This window comes from Sceloporus undulatus, chromosome 4 (genome assembly GCF_019175285.1).
Source record: "Sceloporus undulatus isolate JIND9_A2432 ecotype Alabama chromosome 4, SceUnd_v1.1, whole genome shotgun sequence".
Taxonomy (NCBI): Eukaryota; Metazoa; Chordata; class Lepidosauria; order Squamata; family Phrynosomatidae; genus Sceloporus; species Sceloporus undulatus.
This window is the reverse complement of record NC_056525.1, coordinates 190874094-190897047: the sequence shown is the minus strand read 5'-3', so window position 1 is coordinate 190897047 and position 22954 is coordinate 190874094. Positions and strand designations below refer to the sequence as shown.

At 37.8% G+C, this 22954-nt stretch overlaps 1 protein-coding gene across 1 annotated transcript in view; it reads left to right on the top strand.

The window, feature by feature from the left end:
• Nucleotides 1-22954, top strand: part of PTPRM (protein tyrosine phosphatase receptor type M) — a 292405-nt gene that overhangs the window by 148083 nt on the left and 121368 nt on the right. Inside the window, exons 11-16 of the mRNA XM_042464433.1 lie at nucleotides 8204-8355; nucleotides 10847-10921; nucleotides 11575-11601; nucleotides 18454-18465; nucleotides 19236-19423; nucleotides 21985-21994. Coding sequence (XP_042320367.1) covers nucleotides 8204-8355; nucleotides 10847-10921; nucleotides 11575-11601; nucleotides 18454-18465; nucleotides 19236-19423; nucleotides 21985-21994 — 464 coding nt within the window. The remainder of the gene's footprint in view (nucleotides 1-8203; nucleotides 8356-10846; nucleotides 10922-11574; nucleotides 11602-18453; nucleotides 18466-19235; nucleotides 19424-21984; nucleotides 21995-22954) is intronic.

Below are 22954 nucleotides of genomic sequence, written 5' to 3'. Positions count from 1 at the left end.
GTGAAATAATGCCATTGGTCTAGCAAAATAGTGTTCTCCTTTTTGAACAAAACTATATGTCTATTCCTGCAGGCTTTAAAGGTTTCCCTAGCATATCTGTCAACATCACTGTCAAATCAACCATGCACATATTTTATTGTACATACATATAACAGAATATTAACGTGCAGCCACTTAGAGAAGGACACTGTACTCTTTTAACTAATATGTAAACTTGTAAAGCAGTTTGACTTGGTAGAGACCTAAATAATTTATGTAACAACTCAAACCCATATGTCTCAAGACTTCCCTGTGAATTTTGATACACTATTTCAGAATTAATCCATCATGGAATAAGTGCATTACTTTGGCTTGCTGGCTGGTTCAATATTTATTGCCTTCTGTATTTTCTTGTCTCTATGTATCCCTTGAAAGAGAAAATCAGATGAAATTATCACTATCTTCATAAATGGGAATCAGAAACTGAGAGAAGCATATGAATGCAACATGGCAGCTGGAAGCATGAAGGCTTTGGCCTTTCAGGAACAGAAATCTGGGGACTTTATTTTTATAGTTACAAGACGATGTAATTACTGCTTCTCCAGTAGTGATTATTTTCCCTCTGATGAAAGTACATTTTGATACAAATTACAGTCGGCCCTCCGTTTTGCAGGGGATCTGTTCCGGACCCCGCTCCCGCAAAAACAGAGACTTGCTGATATTCAAACCTCATAGGTTTCAATGGAGCGTGTGCCCACAAGTGCGTGCCCTGCAGGGGTACACTCCATTGAAATTAATGGAGGTCACCACTTCGTGAATATTCAAGACCTCGGATCTCAAGTCCACAAGAACAGGGGAGCAACTGTATAACTCAGACCCCAAACATATCTACTTAGGAGTCAAAGAACACCATGTTGCTAGTTCATTGTCTCAAGTCAAATGATATACATTTGTTTAAAAGTCTTTATAGAAAAGAAGAAAAAACTATTTTCTGGATATAAAAGAAAAATGCCTATTTGTAACTGCTCAAGGTTTATATATTAACATAAATTGAAAGCATTGGCTGCAACACATGGGGCCAGCTAGAGATATGGATATAACCTCTAGCCTTGAAATGTTATCACAGCATAGAATCAAATGACTCCTTGAGTTATTGCATGGATCAAAGGTGGCTGTTTCACAGAGATGGCTTTCATATATTACAGGAGGACATCTCAAAAATATTTGCATTAATTTTAAAAGGCCTCCTACTTAGCTTTATAAAAGCAAAAGAAAGATGGATGCCTACAGCGCATACCTCCCTTACATGTTTCAGCCTCTGCACACAATTGACAGCTTGACTGAATAAGGAGGTGGACTCTTTAATCATGATTCTTTTTTTCTTCTAAAATGGTAATTAGTCTCAAGATGAGAATTTCAGAATGTGTCAGAAAGGAGATCCAGTTTTTAAAAAAACCTTTCATGTCTATGTTGTCTGTTGCCATATATCACAAAACTACCCCCTGAGTAGGCCCCTCAGTGTTGCCTGTTTATTCACTCTTTACTATGCTTCTTTGATATTATGAGAGGAGAAAAGGATGTGGAGAAAGAAAAACTCTCCAAACATCAGAATAATTTTTAAAGCAATAGGACAATCTTCAGTTTCTCTGCTAATAGGAAAATGCCACTTCAGATTTAGATGGAATGGAATCAGTGTGGCGTAATGGTTTGAACACTAGTTTATGCTCGTGATGACCAGGTTTCCAGTCTTTGCTTAGTCTTAGAAACCCACTGGGTAATCTTGGACAAATCATACACCCTCAGCCAACCCATGATAGGGTCACCATAAGTCGGAAATGACTTAAAAGCACACAACAACAATATAGATGGAATAATATAGTTTTCTAGTTTCCTATTATAAGAGAATGATGACTCAGCTATCATGTCACACACATATCTTTCTCACTATAACTTTTATAGGAGGGATGGGGAACCTTCCAACCCACAGACCAAATGTGCCTCCTGGGTATTTTTCATCTAGCTCACATGTGTCTTGGTTGTTGTTTCTGGAGATAAATGGCTAGTCAAAGGCTGGAAAGCTGCTGTTTGGAGCTAGGCTGTGCTTTGAGGCCCGAAAGGGTGTTGTATTAAACTGGGGTCTGCTTTGAAGGCTTGGAAGGTGACCAGGCCATACACACAGTTGAGCTGTGCTTTGTTGTTGTTGTTTTTTGTAAGGGAGTACCCAAATAGATAAGAATTACATGTGCTTATATTCACCTTGGTTTGCCCACCTATGGAATGCAGCCTCTGAACCTCTATCCAAATCTGAAGTCAGCTTCTGGCCTGAAAAAGGTTCCTCGTTCCATTTTTATAGAAAAACATTAGATTGACTAGGTCATTTAAGCAGTACATGTGATCTGCCAATTGTTTGAGCCTTAACAGTTTTCTATCATGTGCAGAGGTACATGGGTTTTGTGCAGATGACTTTTTTTTAAATATTGCTGATGGTGAAAAACAGTACTGGTCTTTTTGTTCTTCCACGGGAATGAAAAATCTTATGACAGTTGACAATCTTTTCAGTGGTATCAATTGTGTTGAGATACCCTTTCTCACCAAGGATGAGAACGTTACCAAATACTTTTTACATCTGTAGTCATGACCAGTTGATAGTCATGACCATTGATTTCAGTTGACTCTATTACATCTGGATGCAAACCTTAATTAATCCCTTTGCCATGTAGCATTAAGAAGTGATGATGTGCTGTATTAAGCTAACATTCATCTAAAATCTCTTGTGTCATGCAAAACCAGTTGAGAAGATCATAGGATTCTGGTTTTGGGTGACAAATAATCTATTACCCTGATAAGTAAAAAAGAAGCCTATTATATTCATTATTTGTCTTAGGAGTGCAACAGATGACCCCAAAGGAGGGGCTTCCCACTGCCCCTTTCAATGCCAGATCGGGGTCGCAGTAACTGCACACCACAGCCCCAATCTGGTGGTTTTCTGGCACTAAAAAGAACATGCTCCTCACTGCGGCAGTGGCGGCTTTTCAGCACTCTTTTGGCATGTCTAAACGCTACACTAAATGAGCACCATGACACCGGCATCAGGGCATGCAGCGTGCAGGTGCCATTCTCCCACTCTGCCCTGAGGCTGACGTTAAACACCGGTCTGTTTAGCCCCTTAGTCTGTGTACATTCCTCTTTGTTGCCATTCTGTCAACATTATATATGCCAATTTGAATGCTTGATTTATAAGTGAATGTTTGCACCTTCATGTCATTATACAGTGTGCCCACGTCATATGTGGGCGTGCCTTACATGGCTTTCAGTATATACTGAACGCTGCGCTAGGAAAGGGGGCAGCACACCCCATAAGGAGTAATGGCATGCACGAGCCCCATTCATTTAAATGGGGCTTGAGCATAGGTGGAATTCCCTTCACACGGGGAGTCCAGAACAGATCCCCTGTATAAAGGAAGGGCAGACTGTAGGTGATTCTTGATTATAAAATCTGGGTATAAATATTGTGCATATAGTGCTTCAAATGTCATATCCAGTATCTTCTTTTTAGCCTTGACAATTTTCCAATGAAGTAACTTTTACATTATCAATACTAAATACATTGGGGTTTATTTTAAAAAAAAATCCTTGGGTCCTAACATTTCATTTCTAACCTCCCCTGTTTGCACTGAAATCTTTTTTTATCTAGGAAAAGTCTTAATTGCTTTTGAGTGTAGTTTGACAAGAATCCTTGAGATGGTGTAAGGTTGGAGGAAAAAAGTATAAGGCTCCATGAAATAATACATAACACAGACATAAGTGTGCTTTCAGGCTGAAGATTTCATTGTCTAATTTGTGTAGACATTTTTTAATGAATACCAAGACTACAAGAATACAAAGGGACTTTTGTAAAATATATGCTTCATTCAAATAGAACTAGAAGATAAAATAGGCAGTAACAAAACAGCCATTTTTGTATCGAACGAAATTGCAGAACCAAGAACTACTATGAAGAAGAAATAATCAAACTGTAAACAGTAAATAGCAATCTCCTTCTTTCCCTTGCCCTACTTCATATACTAGAAGAGAGAGACCAGGGTATAAACTCCAGTCAAGAATTCTAGACAACCACAGGTAGTACCTCCTCCTCTGAAATACACTGGCCAGTGCTCTTGCCTCTCCTATTTCACTCAGGCTCTCTGGGCAATGTGGCAGGGAAAATTGGATCAACAGTGCGGCGAATACACACTGCAGCCCCAAGGGCAGCTCTTCTCTCAGCCCCAAGTTGGAGCGGAAAAGATCCACGCCTTATGGAGCCAGTTTTGGGGCCTTAAGATGATGAGGAACCATCTTAGCCTCATGCTCTTGCCCCTGGTCTCTGGATAGTACAGAAGAGAGAGCTGATTATATAAGGAGTAGGCACCGTATCCTCTCACATGATTTCTGATGTGGAGGGGGAGACTGGGTGCTATAGGCCTGTTACTCAGTGTGAGAAGGCAAGTCAGGAGATAGAGGAGGGATGGAAGCATTCCTTCAAAATGCATAGGTGGCGTTTGAGAAATTAAACCATGCCTGGTGGGTTTGAGCAAAGAAAAATTGGATAATATGTTTCAAATATGAATGTTAAAAAGTATTTAATGGATCAGGAATTGGATCAGGGATTGCACAGGCAAAGCCATCACCAATTTTTTCCCTGTGTCTGCAGTTCTGATTCCATATGCCAGAGTCTTTGAACAGAAACCAAGCACTGATATAGCAGCAGCACTGGTATAGCAGCAGATCATGGCCCACAACTTCTAGAATCAGACAGATGTGCTCTGCCAGGCTTACTGATTGAACTAAGACTAAATGAGTTTCATTTAGTTCCCACTGAAGTAAATTGGGTTTATGTAATGATTAGCTTCATTTAGATCCAAAAGACATTGCAGAAATAATCCAGTTTGAGACCACTTTAACTGTCCTAGCTCAGTGCTAGGGAATTCTGGGAACTGTAGTTTATTGTGCCACAAGAGCTCTCTGACAGGGCATTTTAAACCGTCTCAAACTGGATTATTTCTGTAGTGTGTTTTGGACCTTAGGGGCGAAGGAGACAGGCTCAGAGCCTGGTTACCTCGGGGCTGTGGCAAATACACACTGCAGCCCCAAGGGTAGCTCTTCTTTCAACCTCAAGTAGGAGCGGAAAAGATCCACTCCTTCTGGGGCCAGTTTTGGGGCCTTAAGTGGCCTTAGCATTGTCCCGGGGTAGCTTCAGGGCACTCTGGGGCTGTGCATCATGTAAAAGCCATGCCCCTGGAGCAGCTGGAAGTCAGCCACGTTGGCCCATCTGTTTCAGGCCTTAGTCTGGATTCAACTCTTACTCGAATCCATTAATATTCACAACAAAATTGTTAAATTGAAAGCCCAAAGTGTGAATCAAGACTCAGTACAAAATGAAAGAAAGAAAAACATTTAATGTCTTTGTAGAATATAAGTCTGTATGAGGTCTGTTTGCATTTTCTGTGCTTTATTACTTGTTGCGATATGAAAATATTGAAATACAGTGGTGCCCCGGGTTACGAAAATAATTCGTTCCGCCGCCGCTTTCGTAACCCGAAAGGCTTCGTAAGCCGAAAAAGCCATAGGCGCTAATGGGGAAAAGCCGCGATTTGGTGTGAAATAGCGCCGAAAAGCACCAAAAAATTTTTCATAACCCGAAAAAACATTCGTAACCCGGAACAGTTTTTTTAAATAGATTTTTTTCGTAACCCGGAAATTTCGTAAGGCGGCGCATTCGTATCCCGGGGTACCACTGTACCTCTTTCTATGCCTATTTGATCATACTAAATTCAACATGCTCATTAAAGTATTACAGGTTGTATATCATGCATTGACTTTGTTGTATAGATTAATTAATTAGCAGATGACGCTAATAAAGGTATATACTTCATAGCCCTAAATCTTCTGTCAGTTGAATTTTGAGCTACAGATGGACAAATGTATATGGATGTGCATACAAACATTTTCATTTCTGATACTTTCCCTGCAAATTCAAGAGCAAATATCCTAATCTTGAATTGTCCCAAAGAGTGAAATGAATTTTGAAATGAATTTTGGCCACAGTTCAAAAATGATTATACATAATTAATATTCTTCCTTGATCGACATTATGTACTATCTGTCCTGCTCATAATTCTAAGTTTATGAGTAAAATGAAGATTAGAAGAAAATCTGAAATAAGGAAAGATGGGAGTTATTCATAATTTTGTGTTACACTGCCAGGTTTTTCACAGCTTTCCCCTTACAACTAGTTTCCAGCCCAGGCTTTTTCTTAGACAGACTGTCGATCATTGTAACTTCAGGGGTGGTCTTTTTAAATGGACAACTTCAACTAGAATGTAGCTGTTAGATTCATTTTTACTTGTGACCTGAGTCAAGAGTTGAACAGAGTTCAGATAAGAAGTAATGTAAAATTCTCAGGCCTGTTATACATACAGTTTTCTAATCTTTTTTTTTTTTTTAATGTTTCAGTATTTTCTAGAAAGGCTACAATAGCTTTTAGGTGGCTTCAAGTGAGCCGTTCTAAACTTTTCATAGTTGAAGAAAAAGTGAATATATGAAATAATTGAAGAAAAAGTGGATACATTTTAAAAGTACAAATGAAAATTACCTAAATGAACAGAGACAAACAAGTACACATTGCCTTGGTTTGTTTTTAAAATAATAGTGGCAAATTTCAGTGCCAAAATTTTAAAGTGTTTGCTTTTAAGCATACAATAATTGGATACCACATTGCTTGCTTGCCAATCACATAGTGACCCTAACATATTTCTCTGCTCTTTTCTGTCATTTTTGAAATACTGATTGTAGTGTATGAACAATATGACAGTGTTATTTTCAGCTATATCAAGCATCAAATTAGGGATTACCACCTTTTGAAAACAGTGGGGAGATCAAAACCCAATATGCACGGGAATGGAGTTAGTTTTAGGGGAACAGCATTATTCTTCAATTTTGTCTGTACTTGTTAACAATTCAGTGAATGTGGGTAGGGGTGGAACTAGATTTTAACTTGCTGCCTCCATTTTGAGTTCCAGTTGTTAATCTGAAGATCTGGAGAGGACCTAAATATAAACATACATTGTACCATTGCACATCTGTGGTCACTCTCTCTCTAGGCCTGTTTAAGCATTACCATATTTTTTCAACAGAGGAGCAAGCAGGGTGCCTAGTCCCATTCCACTCAATTGTTCCTTTTCTGACATGAAAAGTAATATGGTAGAACAGGGAAGGTTCTCCATGTGAGGTGGGATGATGGAAAATCAGAGTTTACTCCTGTTTTCAAATGGTTTTCAAACTGCAATTAAGTCTTTGTGTAGTCCCATACTGAGATGATGTGTTCATTTTACTGACTGCCCCAGAACTTCCCTTAATATTGTTTCACATGTTTTTCTTGTTGCACCATTAGATGCCAATTATTTCATATAGTGTGTTACAATTTTATAGTCTATATTCATTTTTACTGTTCTGTTTAGGTACAGAAATCCACACATCCCTCTCTTTTCCTAGAAGGAATCTCATGGCCCACCATATGTATCCATGCCAATGCAAAAGTGGAAGGAACAGACATAGGAGTCTATGAGAGGGCACACAGCTTTTTGGCCCAAGGGCCACATGTGATACTTCCTCAGAGGCTTTTCACATAATTGTGGGTGAATATGGACACACTCACACTTTGCAATGATTCTCTTTTCTCACTAAGAGTAAACGGAGAAGCTTTTCTCTTCCCCTAGAGTGACAGTCCCTTCTTCCAAATGTCCTCGTGCACACTAGGTTTTTTTCAGTACATTAGGACCTCAGGGGGAGTAAAAAGGGAAATCACTAGAAACTCACTAGGAATTTAAAATCATTGGGGAAACAGGATACCCATTGGGGGCCATGCTTAAAGCTTTGTGGGATACTCTGCCAAAAGGTGTGCACTACTGACCTAAAGGAATTCTCAGTCCAAGAAGCTGTGCCCAAAAGCTTTTTTTTCTGCTTCTGAACAATAAGTGTCATTCTTTAAAACTGTTTTTCGTGGTCCTGTTTTTCTCTTTAATGAGTTTTTAATGAAACAGAATTTAAGTATTTTCACATTTTCAGCATTGGTTTAATATGACTTTTTCTTGTCACTGGTAATGTAGATACATCTGATATAAAAAGACAAATTCTGTACTTGCTGACTGTGGTATAATCTCTCTTTTCTTAATGTTCATTCCTCAAGGAAATTGGCTAAAAAGCGGAAAGAGACATTGAGCAGCACACGGCAGGAAATGACAGTGATGGTGAACTCAATGGATAAAAGCTACACTGAACAAGGCACTAACTGTGACGAGGCTTTCTCTTTCATGGACACACACAATCTAAATGGGAGATGTAAGTTTTAAAATGCACGGAGATGCAGCCACCACTTTTTATTTCCGTGGGGCAGAAAGGGAGGAGAAGTGTAAATGGTTCTTAAAATACTGCTTCCTGCTCAGTCAATTCCATAAGCAGGTTGTTGACTCATCTATGACCTCCGGAATCTCACACTGTGCAATATTTCACAGCATGAAAAAGGACAGGATACTTTAATAAAGATAATTTTGCATTTCTGTCTCACATTCATGTGAAAACCACAGCCATCAGTCAGGCAGGTGTTGAGTTGCAGCTCCTCATTTATTTTTACAATCCTGAAAGCTTTATTGCTTTCTGCCTGTCTACCTCCATAGTCATTTGGTCCATTTTTTAAAGAAAAATCATAATTTGTTTGGATGGCAGCCATTTAGTCAGTCATAAGCATCAATTAATGTTACAAGTGGCATATTTCAGAGCTCCTATTGTAAGAGGATTCATGAAATTAATAATTGTTTTGGACTCGTACCCAGACTGATTTCTTTATGACAAAAGCATAAAAAATTATACAGGCTAACATTTCATAGCCTGCTATTATTATCCAATAGAATGGTGTTAGCTTTCTTCTCAAAATGGTTAGAATAGTGAAACCAAACAGCTGTCTTATCCCAGGTGAGCCTCTTTTTCCATCTAGCTTGTCATTGTCTACTCTGACTGAAAGTAACCTTCCACGATCTCAAGCAGAGGTCATCCTGTGATTTCAGAGTCTTTGAAATGGAGACACCAGAGATTGCATACAAAGCAGAAGTTTGAAAAGTTACTTCTTTAAGTTCTGCACCTGTGCAGCGCTGCCCAAAGACATAGAGCTGAGAAACATGTTAGGATGGGAACAAGATTCTTGGAGCTGCAGTCCAAAAAAGTAAACTTTTCAAACTCTGAATGACAATGTGTATGCTCTACCATTATTAGAATAGTGGACAGGCTAAAAGTACAATATAACTTTTTACAAGTATTAAAAATACAGAAAAGGGAGGGGACCTTGAATTATCATTTAGTACTCATATAGAATGCATTGTTGGAGTCTAGCCTCAAAATTCTGTGGCGCTTCAAAGGGAAGTAACTGCATAGTTTTTTGTGGGTTGTTTGGGCTATGTGGACATGTTCTAGAAGAGTTTATTCCTTGGCCCCATAGCTCGAAAAACCCACAAAAAACTATGGATGTCGGCTATGAAAGCCTTTGACTTCACATTGGAAGTAACTGCCTTGCTTTAAAATGCTGTTAGTCTGTTCTAGATGCCTTTGTAATATTTCCATTACGGAAATAGCATGACCAGTTATCTTTACTTGGTTAGTGCCAGAACTGAGTGTAATGCCAGGCCTTTCCAAGGGTTCTTTTAAGGCTGAACACTGACACAATACTGTATAGCATAAGCTTTTTTTGCTGGTAAATATTGCAATGGATGACATACAGCAGAAAAGTGTTTCAGCCAATCTGCTGAGAGGGTCCAATATCCCTTCACATCCAATGATGGAATTGGGTCCTCAAACAAATTCTACCTAGACTGTCCCTTGCCTGGAATAAAATTCTCCATTACTGGATATGTGAAGAACCCATGAGCTTGAGGTGCACATACCCTCCAAGGTGAGACCCATGGAAGTTGAATTTCCAGGGTTTGTGTATTGCAGAAGCACACAAAGAAAATCAAAGTGTGCAAGTGTGATCCATCTACCCCAAAATAGGTATAAGCAGATTGGCCACAAAGAAAAACTTACTTCCCCAGTTGATTCTTAGCCTTCATATCTTTTCCCAGATTCACGCTGTATAGCCAATGTGAAAAGTATCCACCAAGGTCGCTTTTCTCTTTTACACCATCAGATAGTTATTAACTATTAACTATCATTATTTCGCCATGATAGTTACAAGAACTCTAAAACCCATCTGCCTAGTGGCAGATGCTCAGCTCATTACAGCTCCATAAAGCTGCTAATCTGATAGCACAATGCTGTACATGTTTACTCAGGGGTAACACTCACCAACGTCTGTGGGCTTACCATTAGGCAAGTAGGTATAAGACTAATACTTTTAAACTGAGTTTATTTCTAGCATTGCCTTTAACAGCTTGGAAGCCACTGCAGACTGTCTCCTTCCTGCTCTGTAACGTCTTGTGGAGTTCTCAATGATGAACTGTAGAGTGGCTCCTTCCCACACTATGTGTTTAGTAACACCTGCTAGGGAAGAATCTCTGTTGCAGATTTAGGTTTTATACATCGGCAGATTGATGCAATTCTGGTGTGGACAGATGTGTAGAGTGAACTTGTCCTACATTGATTTCTAGAGTTATTGAGATAAGTTAAAATAAACACCTCACATTTAAGGGCTAGCCTCTAAACTCTGTTGTCCTTATTGGCAGGGATATCTTTCTCCATAAAATGCATTCATCTGGATTTTAATTGTCTGATCAGTTATTGCAGTACTCATGAGGACAATTATAGAGATGTTGTGTCTTACTGAATACTTGTATTCTTTTTCCAGCTGTATCATCACCCTCTTCATTCACAATGAAAACAAACACACTGAGTACAACTGTACCTAATTCTTACTATCCAGGTAACCAAATTTTTCCTTGTATTTTCATAGTCAACCCCTAGGAACTCTGTGATCTTTCACCATGGAGGCATTTTCACACACATAGGCTGCATCCATGCTGCAGAAATAATCCAGTTTGACACCACTTTAACTGCCATGACTCAATGCTGTGGAATTCTGAAATTTGTAGTTTGCTTTGGCACTAGAGCTCTCTAACAGAGGGCCAAAGCAGACTACAATTCCTAGAATTCCATAGCATTGAGCCATAGCAGTCAAAATGGTGTCAAACCAGAATATTTCTGCAGTGTGGATGCACCATAAACAGTGCTCATAATAGGGTTGTTTGGGATCTTTTTTGCTTTCCTGTAAGACTCAAATAAGAGCTTTGCACATACCTTTATTAATCCAGGCATCAGTCTCCTTTAAAACATTAGTCCGTAGATTACTTAAAGATCTGATCAAGAATGGATCATGGCCAAAAATGTTTCTACATACTATTAATAATAGTACTGTACTGTGGGGAGGGCAGGAAGGAGAGAGCTAAGTACTATCTGCATGTTAACTACTTGCTTATTTGTGGCTTTCTGGCAGAAAACTTGGGGACATTTCTCAGACATTTACATTTCTTTCTCTTTTTACCTCTTCTGCATTGACCTGCTTATGATGTATGACAGATCCGTTTGTGCCAACTGCCATTTTAGGTGAGAACATTTCCCTTTATCAACATCTGTTACAGAAACAATTTTTAAAAGTTCAAACCTAAGCTACAAAAAATAGGTTTGTTTAAAAAAGCAAAAACAAGTGTCATATGCTACAAGGGAACGTACAAAGATTTTTGCATTATTAATTCAGGTGACAGTGAGCATACTGAATTCTTACTGTCATTAGAAAATGCAGTAAAGGAGAGGGGAGCCAAAGGTTTCTGTTATTAGTACGATTTTTTCCTTTAAAGGATTAGCAAATTACCCAATGGTGTAAACATCATGACAAAGATGCACCATTATTATAAAGTTATCTGTAAAATAAGTTACTGTTACATATTATTTAGTAAATCATTAATTTAATATTTGGCCATCTCTTTGTTTAGTAAGTGTTTCAGTTTTAGTGGAAGGTATTGTTGTATCACAGAGAGACTTGCAATGAAATTGTGACCCTCAAAAGCACAGCATATTAAAACAATGTTTTATTTTGTACCATATGCCACCTAGTTCAAAATAAAGAATTAGTGCCACAGAAGGAGAAGCATTCATATCTTTCCATTAGGAAACTACAAATAACTTTTATTTATCCAGTATAAAAAGAATGAAGGGAAATGGATTTACCGTTCTGATAACAAAAATAGCATGAGATATTATTGCATTTGTAACACATAACAATGAAGCTGGCCTATGCTTATGACTTCACAGTACTAACCTTAACCCAATACACACTTAAACACAACCTTTTAAAAAACAAACAAGAAAGATGAAAATATACCAAGAATTCAGTTTGAATATTTAAGTTGCTGCTTTCACACTGTCTCTTGAATGGTTTTTAATCTTTCCTTGTTCTTTTTCTCTGCCCTTACTAGTGCATGATATTGCCATGTGAATTCTGAACTAGCTATGTTTGTTAAATCAAATATTTCTAACTAACATGGGCTGCAGTACAAAAAAGAACATTACATTCTCTTTAGGATTTTAGATTCCAGTCAGGTTCCCACCAAGGGAACCTGCCTCATTGTATCATAAACTGTTTTTTAAAATCTGCTAAGACCCAAAGTGATTTGTTGTATTGAGCAGAGGGAGTTGTTGTCAGTTTAAAAAAAGGTGGGTCAAAAAGTCCCTTGGGGCTATCCAACTAGTGATTGATTTCTCCAGTTTATGGCCAGGTTACATTTTCAAGAGGCAACCAATGCCCCATCCCTCTCAAAGTACAGGAAAATCATTATATTGTAATAATAATAGGCAAAGTTCATTTCTACGTGACATGCAAAGACAATAATTTCTTGTAAATCGGTGAAAATTACAATGCAGTCACCATAATAATGCAATAAAATGCATCTAAATGACATTTGTGTTGATTTTTTTTAACTGCCTGAGATTATTGCACATCTTTTCTCTAGCAGTGTTAGATGACATGACGTTTTCAACAGACAAATATTACACTGTAAGCTTTTGTAGCTTGATTTCACTATTGTCTGTTGCTAGATACATTTCAATAATTTGCTGTACAATAAAGTTGTTAAAACTGTTTGTATCCAGGGAGAAAGGTACATAAACAGAACAAAGATATATATTAAGACTAGGTGAATATTTATTTATGCCTTTATTTGTTGATTTTTCCCCCCTTTGAGTCAAGAAGACTGAAATTCCTTTCCAATTTTTAAACGATTTATGTATTTTATCCTTCTAATTGTAGAAAATAGTTTCATTTTAAATTAGTACTCTGTTTACAAAAAAAAGTATTCTTGACTTTCTTCAGACTTTTCACACATATATATTGCCACTGATCCATGCCCTCATCATATTAGAAAATTGATGTCACTTTTCCACCTTAAACACATTTGAATGCCTTGAAATTGTAAGAATGATTAATAGGAATAAACATCAGAAGCAGCACTGTAGCTATGGACATTGATGTAATCTGTAACTCTCCATGCTTATGAGGCTTACTTCATATTTTTTGAGGGACAGAATATAGTTTAGTGTTATAAGAACAAACAGGTGAGAGCCATAGACTCTTCTCTAGTCACGTGTAGCTATTAGAACCGTACAGTTATGTTTCTATGAGTTACTGTTTGTCCAGATGGGCAAAATAACAGTTTGCACCTGTTTAGGATTATTGTATTTATTTTTGTTCTTAACCTTAAATCCTAATCTGGAAGAATAATGCGGTATAAATAGATGGTGATAGTAATAGTTAAATGACGATGATGACGATGACAATAACAATGATCACAGACTAGGATCAATTTTGGTTCCTCTTTGTGTCCTCTGTTGTCACACAGTTGGATGCCTGTGCAACCTTGTCATAACCTTTTTAAACTCTTTAGCCAACTAAAACATATAGGAGATGAGACAAACACAGAGCCTCCCACTCAGCTGTCTTTAGACTGCCACTGCAGTCGGACCTTGGAGAATTAAATTAAAGTTATTATTATTATTATTATTATTATTATTAACCTTTATTTATAAAGTGCTGTAAATTTACACAGCGCTGTACATACAATCTTTTAGTTAGACGGTTCCCTGCCCTCAGGCTTACAATCTAAGAAGACACGACACAAAAGGAGAAGGGAGTGGTGGTGTTGTATGAATGCACTCCATCACATATTGATTTGATCCCTGACAACTGTCATGCTGTATACAGCCACATACTGCAACAGGCTGAAGCAGTTGGACATCGGCACAGACTAGACTTGTCCCACAGTTGTCATTTACTGAAGTATTTGAATTAGTCAAGTCACAGGCATATCTTTGGCACTTCTGTGTATTGACATTAATAGGTAATATAGAAACCCTAAATACAAGAAATATATTCAAGAAAAAACTTGTTTCGTTATAGGAACTATAGAGCAGTGCTGCTCAAAGGCCAGTCCACAAGCTGTTGGTTGCCAGTCTGCATCAAGTTTCTAGAAATAGCTGTACAAAATGGGCACAGATATGGTGCTGCTCCTTGGAACATTGAGGAAAAAATACTTGTGCCCACAGTAGATAGCTTAGTAAGTACTGCTATGGTACTCTACACTGATCCATACCTTCATCATATTAGAAGCACTTGGTGATTTATAAATTCCATATCTGTAGACAGCTCTTTCACACCTCAAGCTCTGCACTGTGCCCAGTTCTGTCAGACTGGAATCATGGGTTGAGATCTGTCCCTTTCTTTGCTTATTTGCTTTAAATAAGCAAACGTTTATAAATGTTTGCAGTTGTAATGTATTATTTCAATGCATTTACCCATTGATTAAATTCCATGCAAACTACATTTTGGGAACATTTGTCTGTGTGCACTTTCAATAGAGCACATATTTATACATATCTGTAAATATCTGTCAGTGTGAGGATTCTGCAGTGTGAAATGCATGAAGCACACATACTGTATATTCTAGAAAGTGCAAAACAAGAAAATCCTGCCAAACATTGAAGTTAATTCAGATTCTTTGGAGATTCCCCCCAACTGTAGTACCATTTTTGCATATAATGTACTTTTGGTCAGAGAGCACAGCCAAAACCTTTAGTTGGGATTTACAATTGGATTTTGGCCTGTAAGTGTCATGTCAATAGTCAAAGTGCTTATAAATGATTCACCAGGAAGCTGGATTTTTCATGATCTTTTAAATTGTGGACATACAAGTTGACTTGGAATCTCAAATTGAGATAACTGTAAAATAATGATTAAGTCCACATGCTGTATAATGGTATTGGGAGCAGTTGCTAGAGCTGCTGATACTTGTGTCAATTTCTTATCATATGTGACTCTAAAACTTATATTGCAAAAAGAACAGGACTATGAGATTCTGTAGCTTTCAATATTTATGGTCTCAGGGAGTATGTATACATCCTGATGTCACTGAAATCATTTTAAACAGTTGTACGCCAGAAGACCTCCACCTTTTGGCAACTGGATTACATCTAAGCAAATGCTGAGCTGATGAAAAACAGTAGCTTCAAAACTTAGTACAGCTAATGTCTGATGATAGAATAATAAACTCTTCATTTCAAAGGCCTTGTAAAATTATTTCTTTATGAAAAATAATAATCATAGTTCTAGAAAAACAAGCATGATTACATCCAGCTGAAATAAATTTCAGCCATGTTTTGATGTGAAAATATGTGAATATGAAACATAATTAAAGTTGCACTGATCAGGTTTTAGTGTGCTAAATCCTTACCTTTATCTCATTATACTATAACTTAAAGTAAAATCCATGACTTCTTTGCATAAATTTATTTTAAAATATCATAAATCAACTTCCAACTCTCTCTTTTATTTACTTATTTATTTTGTCTTTTTGTGTCTTAGTCACCTTGTAGTATTCAGGTGCCATTTCAACAACAACATACTGTACCAATATCGCCTTCATGCCATGCATCCCAAGGTGCTTTGCATTACAATTTTGCTGAAGAGTGGCTAACAGGAATTACTTCCATCTGTGTATTTAACAGAATAGGGATGTTGTCCTGGCCAGAGCTATAGAAGAATCATTACATTCATATACATAAATTACATTGATTACTGTAAGTTAGGAATATGGTGTTCACTAGCTGTTCAAGATAAGGTTACATCAACTCAATGTGCATCTGTATAACACACGAGTAACTCCATTGGGTCAAAATAATTTCAATTCCTGAACTTGGTAGTGTTTCCTCATATCATTAATCAGTTTTTGCAATATAATCTAGGTGTTCTGTTTCTTTGTGTTAGCAGAACCCTATTCTCTTATGAGAGGCTGGAGCTGGCACAGAAGTTTTTAAAAATTTATAGCTTTTATGAGGGGCTGTAGGATTTCTAATAATGTGAGAGAGAAAACCCTGGGAGCATATTGTTAATGACAATGGTGTGGATCCTACATTGCCTTTCAGTTTGCATGCAGGGGGGAGAGAGTGCCACTGCCATTCTCTATGCAGCCTGGTGCACCCTGTCCAACTAAATTTCCAGAGGCCCAGAAACATAATTTTGGAGATTGCTGGGGGCTGCAGAGGGAATGGGAAGGTAAGGAAGCTTCATCACGTGAATATGAGCTCTGTTCTATTCAAAGAAGGAAAATTTAGACCCCAGAAAGAATCAGTGAAATATATTTAGTGAAGCCAGTAACACTAATTAAACAGAAACATGATAATCATGGTCATCCAGGTATCATTTTCTTATACTGTTTTGCCCAATAATATTTTAATTTATTAATATTTTCAGTGTGGTAAACTTGGGTCTGCACACTCCTAATTTACCTGGTTCTCTTCTGTGAGCCAAAATATTATTTTCTCAGGGACAGGAATGTGGCACAGACACATCTGTGTAGAGCACTAGCTGTCATAGGTAAAGTCCTATGCATAAAATCCATTTGCTAGTCCCACGTAGATCCATTGAATTATTGGAATCTGCATAAGTGTTGACTTAGCCAAGTGCCCACTGATTTAATGGGTGTCCCTCTAAGATAGCAATTGTATTTAGGCTCATACTCTATTCGTTCCTCTGTGAATGCATTTAGTGAATGCAAGTCAACATATTTAGATCCTAAAGTGGAACTACATGGCCAATGGCAAACAAAGTCATATAAAAACTAGTTGTCATTTCTTCACTTCTAAATAGTGGAAGAGGAGGCTGATTTTTAGCTGAGAAGCAATGGAGTAGAAAGGAAGTCAGTACCTCATTTGCCCACTGCTTTCTCCTTGCAAGACTCCCTTTCTTAACATGATTCAGGAAACATATAGCTTGGAGCTCCAGCTTGGGTGTGGGATGCATATCTCCACCATCTACAAAGCCTTGGGGCCTGACTCACATGTTAGGATGGATTATAAAATAATTAGCTCAGATCTCCCACAAAGGTTTGATCAATTTATTACTTTAACAATACATCATTGCAAGGTGTTAAATGCTGAGACAGTACACATTAAGTTCACAGCATGACAAAGAGTCACAAATTTTGAAACAAAAGGAAAAGCTGGGCATATCTGCCTCGACATTTTTCACAGAAAGGACAAGGTGCTGCTGGCATTTCTAGTTATTCTGTTTTATGTTAGAGGAAAAATACCCACTTACAAATTTGGGAGTAATCTGATAGGTTTCTTTTCCCAGGAAAATAGCTTTGCAATAAATATGGCTAGTCTCAAAAGGAACTGGGAAGAATGATCTCAGTGCAGCCTCTACCTCACCCTATGTTCCTTCAATTCCTGCTCTGGAAGACCAGGAATTGCTTTCAAATCAGATTTTTAGGCACCATGGAAGGCTGCGGGGGTGGAGGGAAAGAAAATCCCATTACAGCTCCTAATGTAATGTTGCATTTCAGGTAGTAACAAATACTGAGGATTAGTTTTCATAGCAGCAGGAGAAAAAATACAGATAGTTGATAATTTTAGGTTTCATCGGGTCTGAACAGACAAGCCAAAATAAAGTTGCTGCAGGTCATTTTGGAGGTATGCTGTTTAAATGACACACCCATTTCAAGAAGCCAGTAGCTGTGCCAAAGCTGCACTCCAGTCCTTAGGACTAAAGCATGGCTTCAGCATGGCTTCCAGCCTCTTAAGATGCATGCATCATTTAAACAGCATACTTCCAAAATGACTTGAAGCAGCATTATTTTGGCCTGTCTGTTTGGGCCCATCCTCTCTCCTTTTTTTTCTTGCCACATACTAAAAGTAACATTTTAATTTGATTAAAAAAAAAGGAATATTCTATTGGCTCTTTGGCCCTGCCCTTTATATTAGGCTGTTCTGTTAGGAAACTTAACTGAAGACACTAAAATTGCAAACATAAAAGTACCTGTAATTATTACTGTAGTGCTGTTGCTTATGGCCTGTTTCCTTTTTCTTCTCCTCCTCCTCTTTTTCTCCTGATATGTATCTTCTTAAAAGTGCCAATAAATGGTAAGTTGCCCATTTGCCCCATTGAAGAGGTATGGAGGGGTGGGAAATTGTTGGCTTCATACCAGTTTTGACCAACCCAGTGGGGTTATGTTGTGTGTTGGCTTGCATGTCAGTTGACATATAACATTTCATGCCTTATGTGATGGCCCTTGTTACAGTGATTATTTAATACTGCAGCATGCTAAATTCAGTCAGAACATTAACCTCAGTCAATTTTTTCCTTACATTTATCCTCATGTATCTTCTTTCATAGTGTTGTATCCAGTCTACTTTTCCATTTTTTTCTCTTCGCTTAATAATCATACCACTTTTTGCCTTATTTAAAAAAAATAATTTCACTGACATGTGTTCTTAATCACTGTGAAAGAGATAATAAACAATTTACTAATCCAGGAAATACTCAAGACCCATCTAAAAAAAATGGGACTTGATAAAGTTTCATCTTGAAACTTCTGTATGATTTAGAATTAAATACCTAATGAATTCAAATTGCCTGAATTATTACTCTATTTAAACAAACTAAATAAACTTTATAGTATGAACTACACAGTTTTAATTGTAAACTGAGAGAATTTTACTCTTTTCAATACATCTTGCTATCCCCCTGAATATAATACTCAGTGGAGTTGATTTTCATTATGGTTTAGCTTGCCAAGCTAGAGATTATAAAGGATGGTGCTGATATCAAAAGCTATCCTTACAAAGTATATATGATAAACTTGTACTACATTGGAAATAGCATGATATATTATTCAGTGTTCTCTTCCTAGACGAAACTCACACAATGGGCAGTGATACAAGCAGCCTGGTCCAATCACACACCTACAAGAAGCGAGACCCTGTGGATGTGCCATACCAAACTGGCCAGCTTCATCCAGCCATCCGTGTTGCTGATTTGCTGCAGCATATTACACAGATGAAATGTGCAGAAGGCTATGGATTCAAGGAAGAATATGAGGTACCGTATATATACTTATACCCATGTATAAGTCTAGAAATTTTAGTCAGACAATTGACCCAAAAAACCTAGGTCAGCTAGTCCATGGATCAGTGTAAGTACTATACTTTAATTCTTATCAAAAAAGGAACCATCCCCTTCTCTAAGTAGAATGGCAAAAGGTGAGAGATTAGTCTGTCCCAGGAGCACCTAAAAGAAACACAGATCACCTCTACTCTCCTTGTTGCTGCCCTGTTTCTGACTTTTTGAATGCTTGGGTGAAAAATGGTGGCAGTGCTCTTTCAAAGGCACACCAAGAGGAATCAAGCTTTAAAGGATTTGAATAAAACATTTGTGTATATTTGTCAGCTTTTATGGGTTAAAATTAGGCAAAGTTACCACGTTAAAGTTTAATCACAATTTTCTTAGCTTTGCTTTTTTGTTCTTTATGACATGTGTGCATTTTCTTAGCCTTTACTGTGCCTGGTCACCTCTCCCACACATCACACAGCCACCATTTACCATAGTTCATCCAGCCTTTAGGGTGAGCACAGTTTTGCCTGCCAGAATTTTGTAGGTTCTTTGACATCATTTTCTTTTCCATCATCCTTTCTGTCCTTTGTTACATACTTTTAAGTTTTACCCTCAATTTATCCATAGGTCATATCAAAAATTTTCCTCCAAACCTGTCCTCGATTTACACATGAGGCCAACTTAGAGTTGAGTATATACACTAGGCTTCAAGCTACAGATGATAGTTGTGTTTCTCCTTCTCCTGTTTTTTTTTTTTTGTTGTTGTTGTTGTTCTTAAAAAGTGGAAAGCATTTCCAAAATATACATCAAGATTGAAGAATACAGTTAAGTGGCTGGGATGCTTAAGAACACAAGAGCAGCTTTTCTGGATCAGAAGCCCATCTAATCCCAACCAGATACCCATGGGAAATTCCAAAGCAGCAAATGAGCACAGTATCTCTCTCCCACTTATGTTTCCCAGCAACTGCTATTCACAGACATGCTGATTCTTATCTTGGAGGTAGTAAATAGCATAAGTAGTAGCCATGGATGACCTTGCCCTCCACAAATTTGTCTAATCTCCTTTTAAAGCCATATGATTTGCAGGCTGTCACATTTTATAGTAGTGATTTCCATAATTTAACTCTTGCATAGTATGAAAAAGTACAGTGTGCCCTTGGTATCCGCTAGGATTTGGTTCCAGGACACACCCCACCCCACCCCCATGGATAACAAAACCTGTGGGTACTCAAGTCCCATTAAATACAGGTGGTGTAGTGATTTCAGTGTTGACTACAACTTTGGATACCAGGGTTCAATTCTCAGGTTGGCCATGAAACCTACAGGGTGACCTTGGGCAAGTCACATGCTCTCAGCCTCAGAGGAAGGCAGTGGCAAACAACTTATTACTGTCTCATACACAAACCCCAGTAACTGGTATCTGAAGTGGCCACCTCATGTTCCCTAATGATAGGGTAGCCCAGACATATAGAGCATCCATTTCTACCCAGGTAAGGTCCAGGTAGAGAAAAAACACTCCTCTGAGCCACAGGTACATCCACTGTCTTCTTCTGTCCTACAAGGGACAGAAAAGGGATAGCTCTTGTGCTAGCAGTAATCGTAGAAGGGGATTCCTTGTGTGAGCATGATTCCCTTAATGGTTGTAACATTCCTGGTTCTAAACGCAGCTGCTAGTTACAAGCCTTTCTTCAGATTAAGAGGAAAATGTTAGTGTGGTAACTGGTTTCCTTTATCAACATCATTTCCTACACCACTGTCTAGGAAGGAGGTAAGGCATGTAGACCAGTGGATTTCCAGATAAAACATCATGATTCTTATGCCTTCCAAATCTTTTCTCCCAGTTTGTCTTCATTTGTACAGCACGTAATTTTTTTCTGCAGGAAAGCAGCAATCTTTTCTGAAAATAGTTCAACACATTCAGAAAACTAGTTTTGTAGTAGTTGTTGATAGAGCCATTTACAGAGCCTAGCGGGCATTGTTGTTTCACAGGCATTAGCTGTGTCAAAGCATAGCCAAATCACACCTCCAACCTGCACACTCTTGAAATGTTCTTATTTCATATTCTGCAACACCAGCTGAGTCAATCAATGTCAGCAATGGCTACAGGTTGTTTCCTATTGTATAGACTACAAATAATGACCCAAACAAAGAGCAGTATGAAATACAAGACGGAAGCAGGGGAGAGTGACAAACAATACCATGACAAAAACAGTGTTTTCAGTGTCAGGAAATGGATGTACTGTTCATTGTCTTGTTTCTTTATTTTAAAAGTACATTAGAAAGAAGGCAGACATATTACAGTTTGGCTGTAAGTATAAAGAGAATCCACATAGGAGACTGCTGTGAAAAATAAAGAAATTTCATTTTGTTTTTGTTTGTTTGTTTGTTTTTGACTAATTTTAGATAAAAGAATAATCTATGCAACTTACAAAGATGATAATGAAATATAATAAAGCACATTTAGGCTTGCTAGTTTCCTAATTAGTTTTATTAAAGGTTTTATATGACTCTGGAGTATTACATCTGTAATATTGCATCTGTGCACACAGGTACTTGTGGGTGAGTCCAACTAAAAAAATAAGCACTGAGCCAAGTAATTCATTAGAATGGCTAAGCAAAGGCTGTTGCCTAGCACAAAAAACAACAAACACAAAAAGTTTAATAAAATCCAAATTTGAAACAAAAATATAATAAGGATTTGGTTTTCAAGGATCAGCTAATTATCTGACATAGCTTGGGCTTTGTTCTTTCAAGGCAGGGGGACAATCCTTTACGCCAAATTATCTGTAGGTTGCAGTTTGGTCCTTCCTAAACATTTGCGTCCTCTTTTAATAATGTTTGTGCAAGTATGCACATTATAGAATTCTATAACAAACTTAGTTCACTATCACTGAGATTATTGAGAGCACTCAGGTCTAGCACCATCTGTTCACTCATTTTTGTCTACAGTGAACAAGAGGATTCTTCCTACACAGTATTCCCAAATCTCTCATTCTCTTCCATTGATTTTACTTTCAGATTCTTAATTACTATTTTCATTCATACTCCTATGAGAAGAGAATGTTAACTGCTATAAAAGTATAATTTCAAGGCATCAGAAAATACTGTTCTTTTCTTGTGGAAAAAACTAATATATTGGTGTAACTGTGTGATTGAAATTTGAGTAGATTTTGTTGGCTTCAGACCAAAGGCATTTTTAAAATTTGGTCTTCATTAGTCTTCCATCCTTAAACCATGTTATTAGGATGAAAATTTATCAGCAATCTTACTGTCAGGAAGTTCCTCCCAATGTTGATGTGGAATCTCTTTTCCTGTAGCTTGCATCCATTGTTCCGGGTCCTAGTCTCTGGAGCAGTTGAAAACAAGCTTGCTCCCTTCTCAATATAACATCCCTTCATATACTTAAACAGGGCTATCATATCACCTCTTAACCTTCTCTTCTCCAGGCTAAACATTCACAGCTCCCTAAGTCTCTCCTCATAAGGCATGGTTTCAAGACCCTTTGCCATCCTCCTTTGG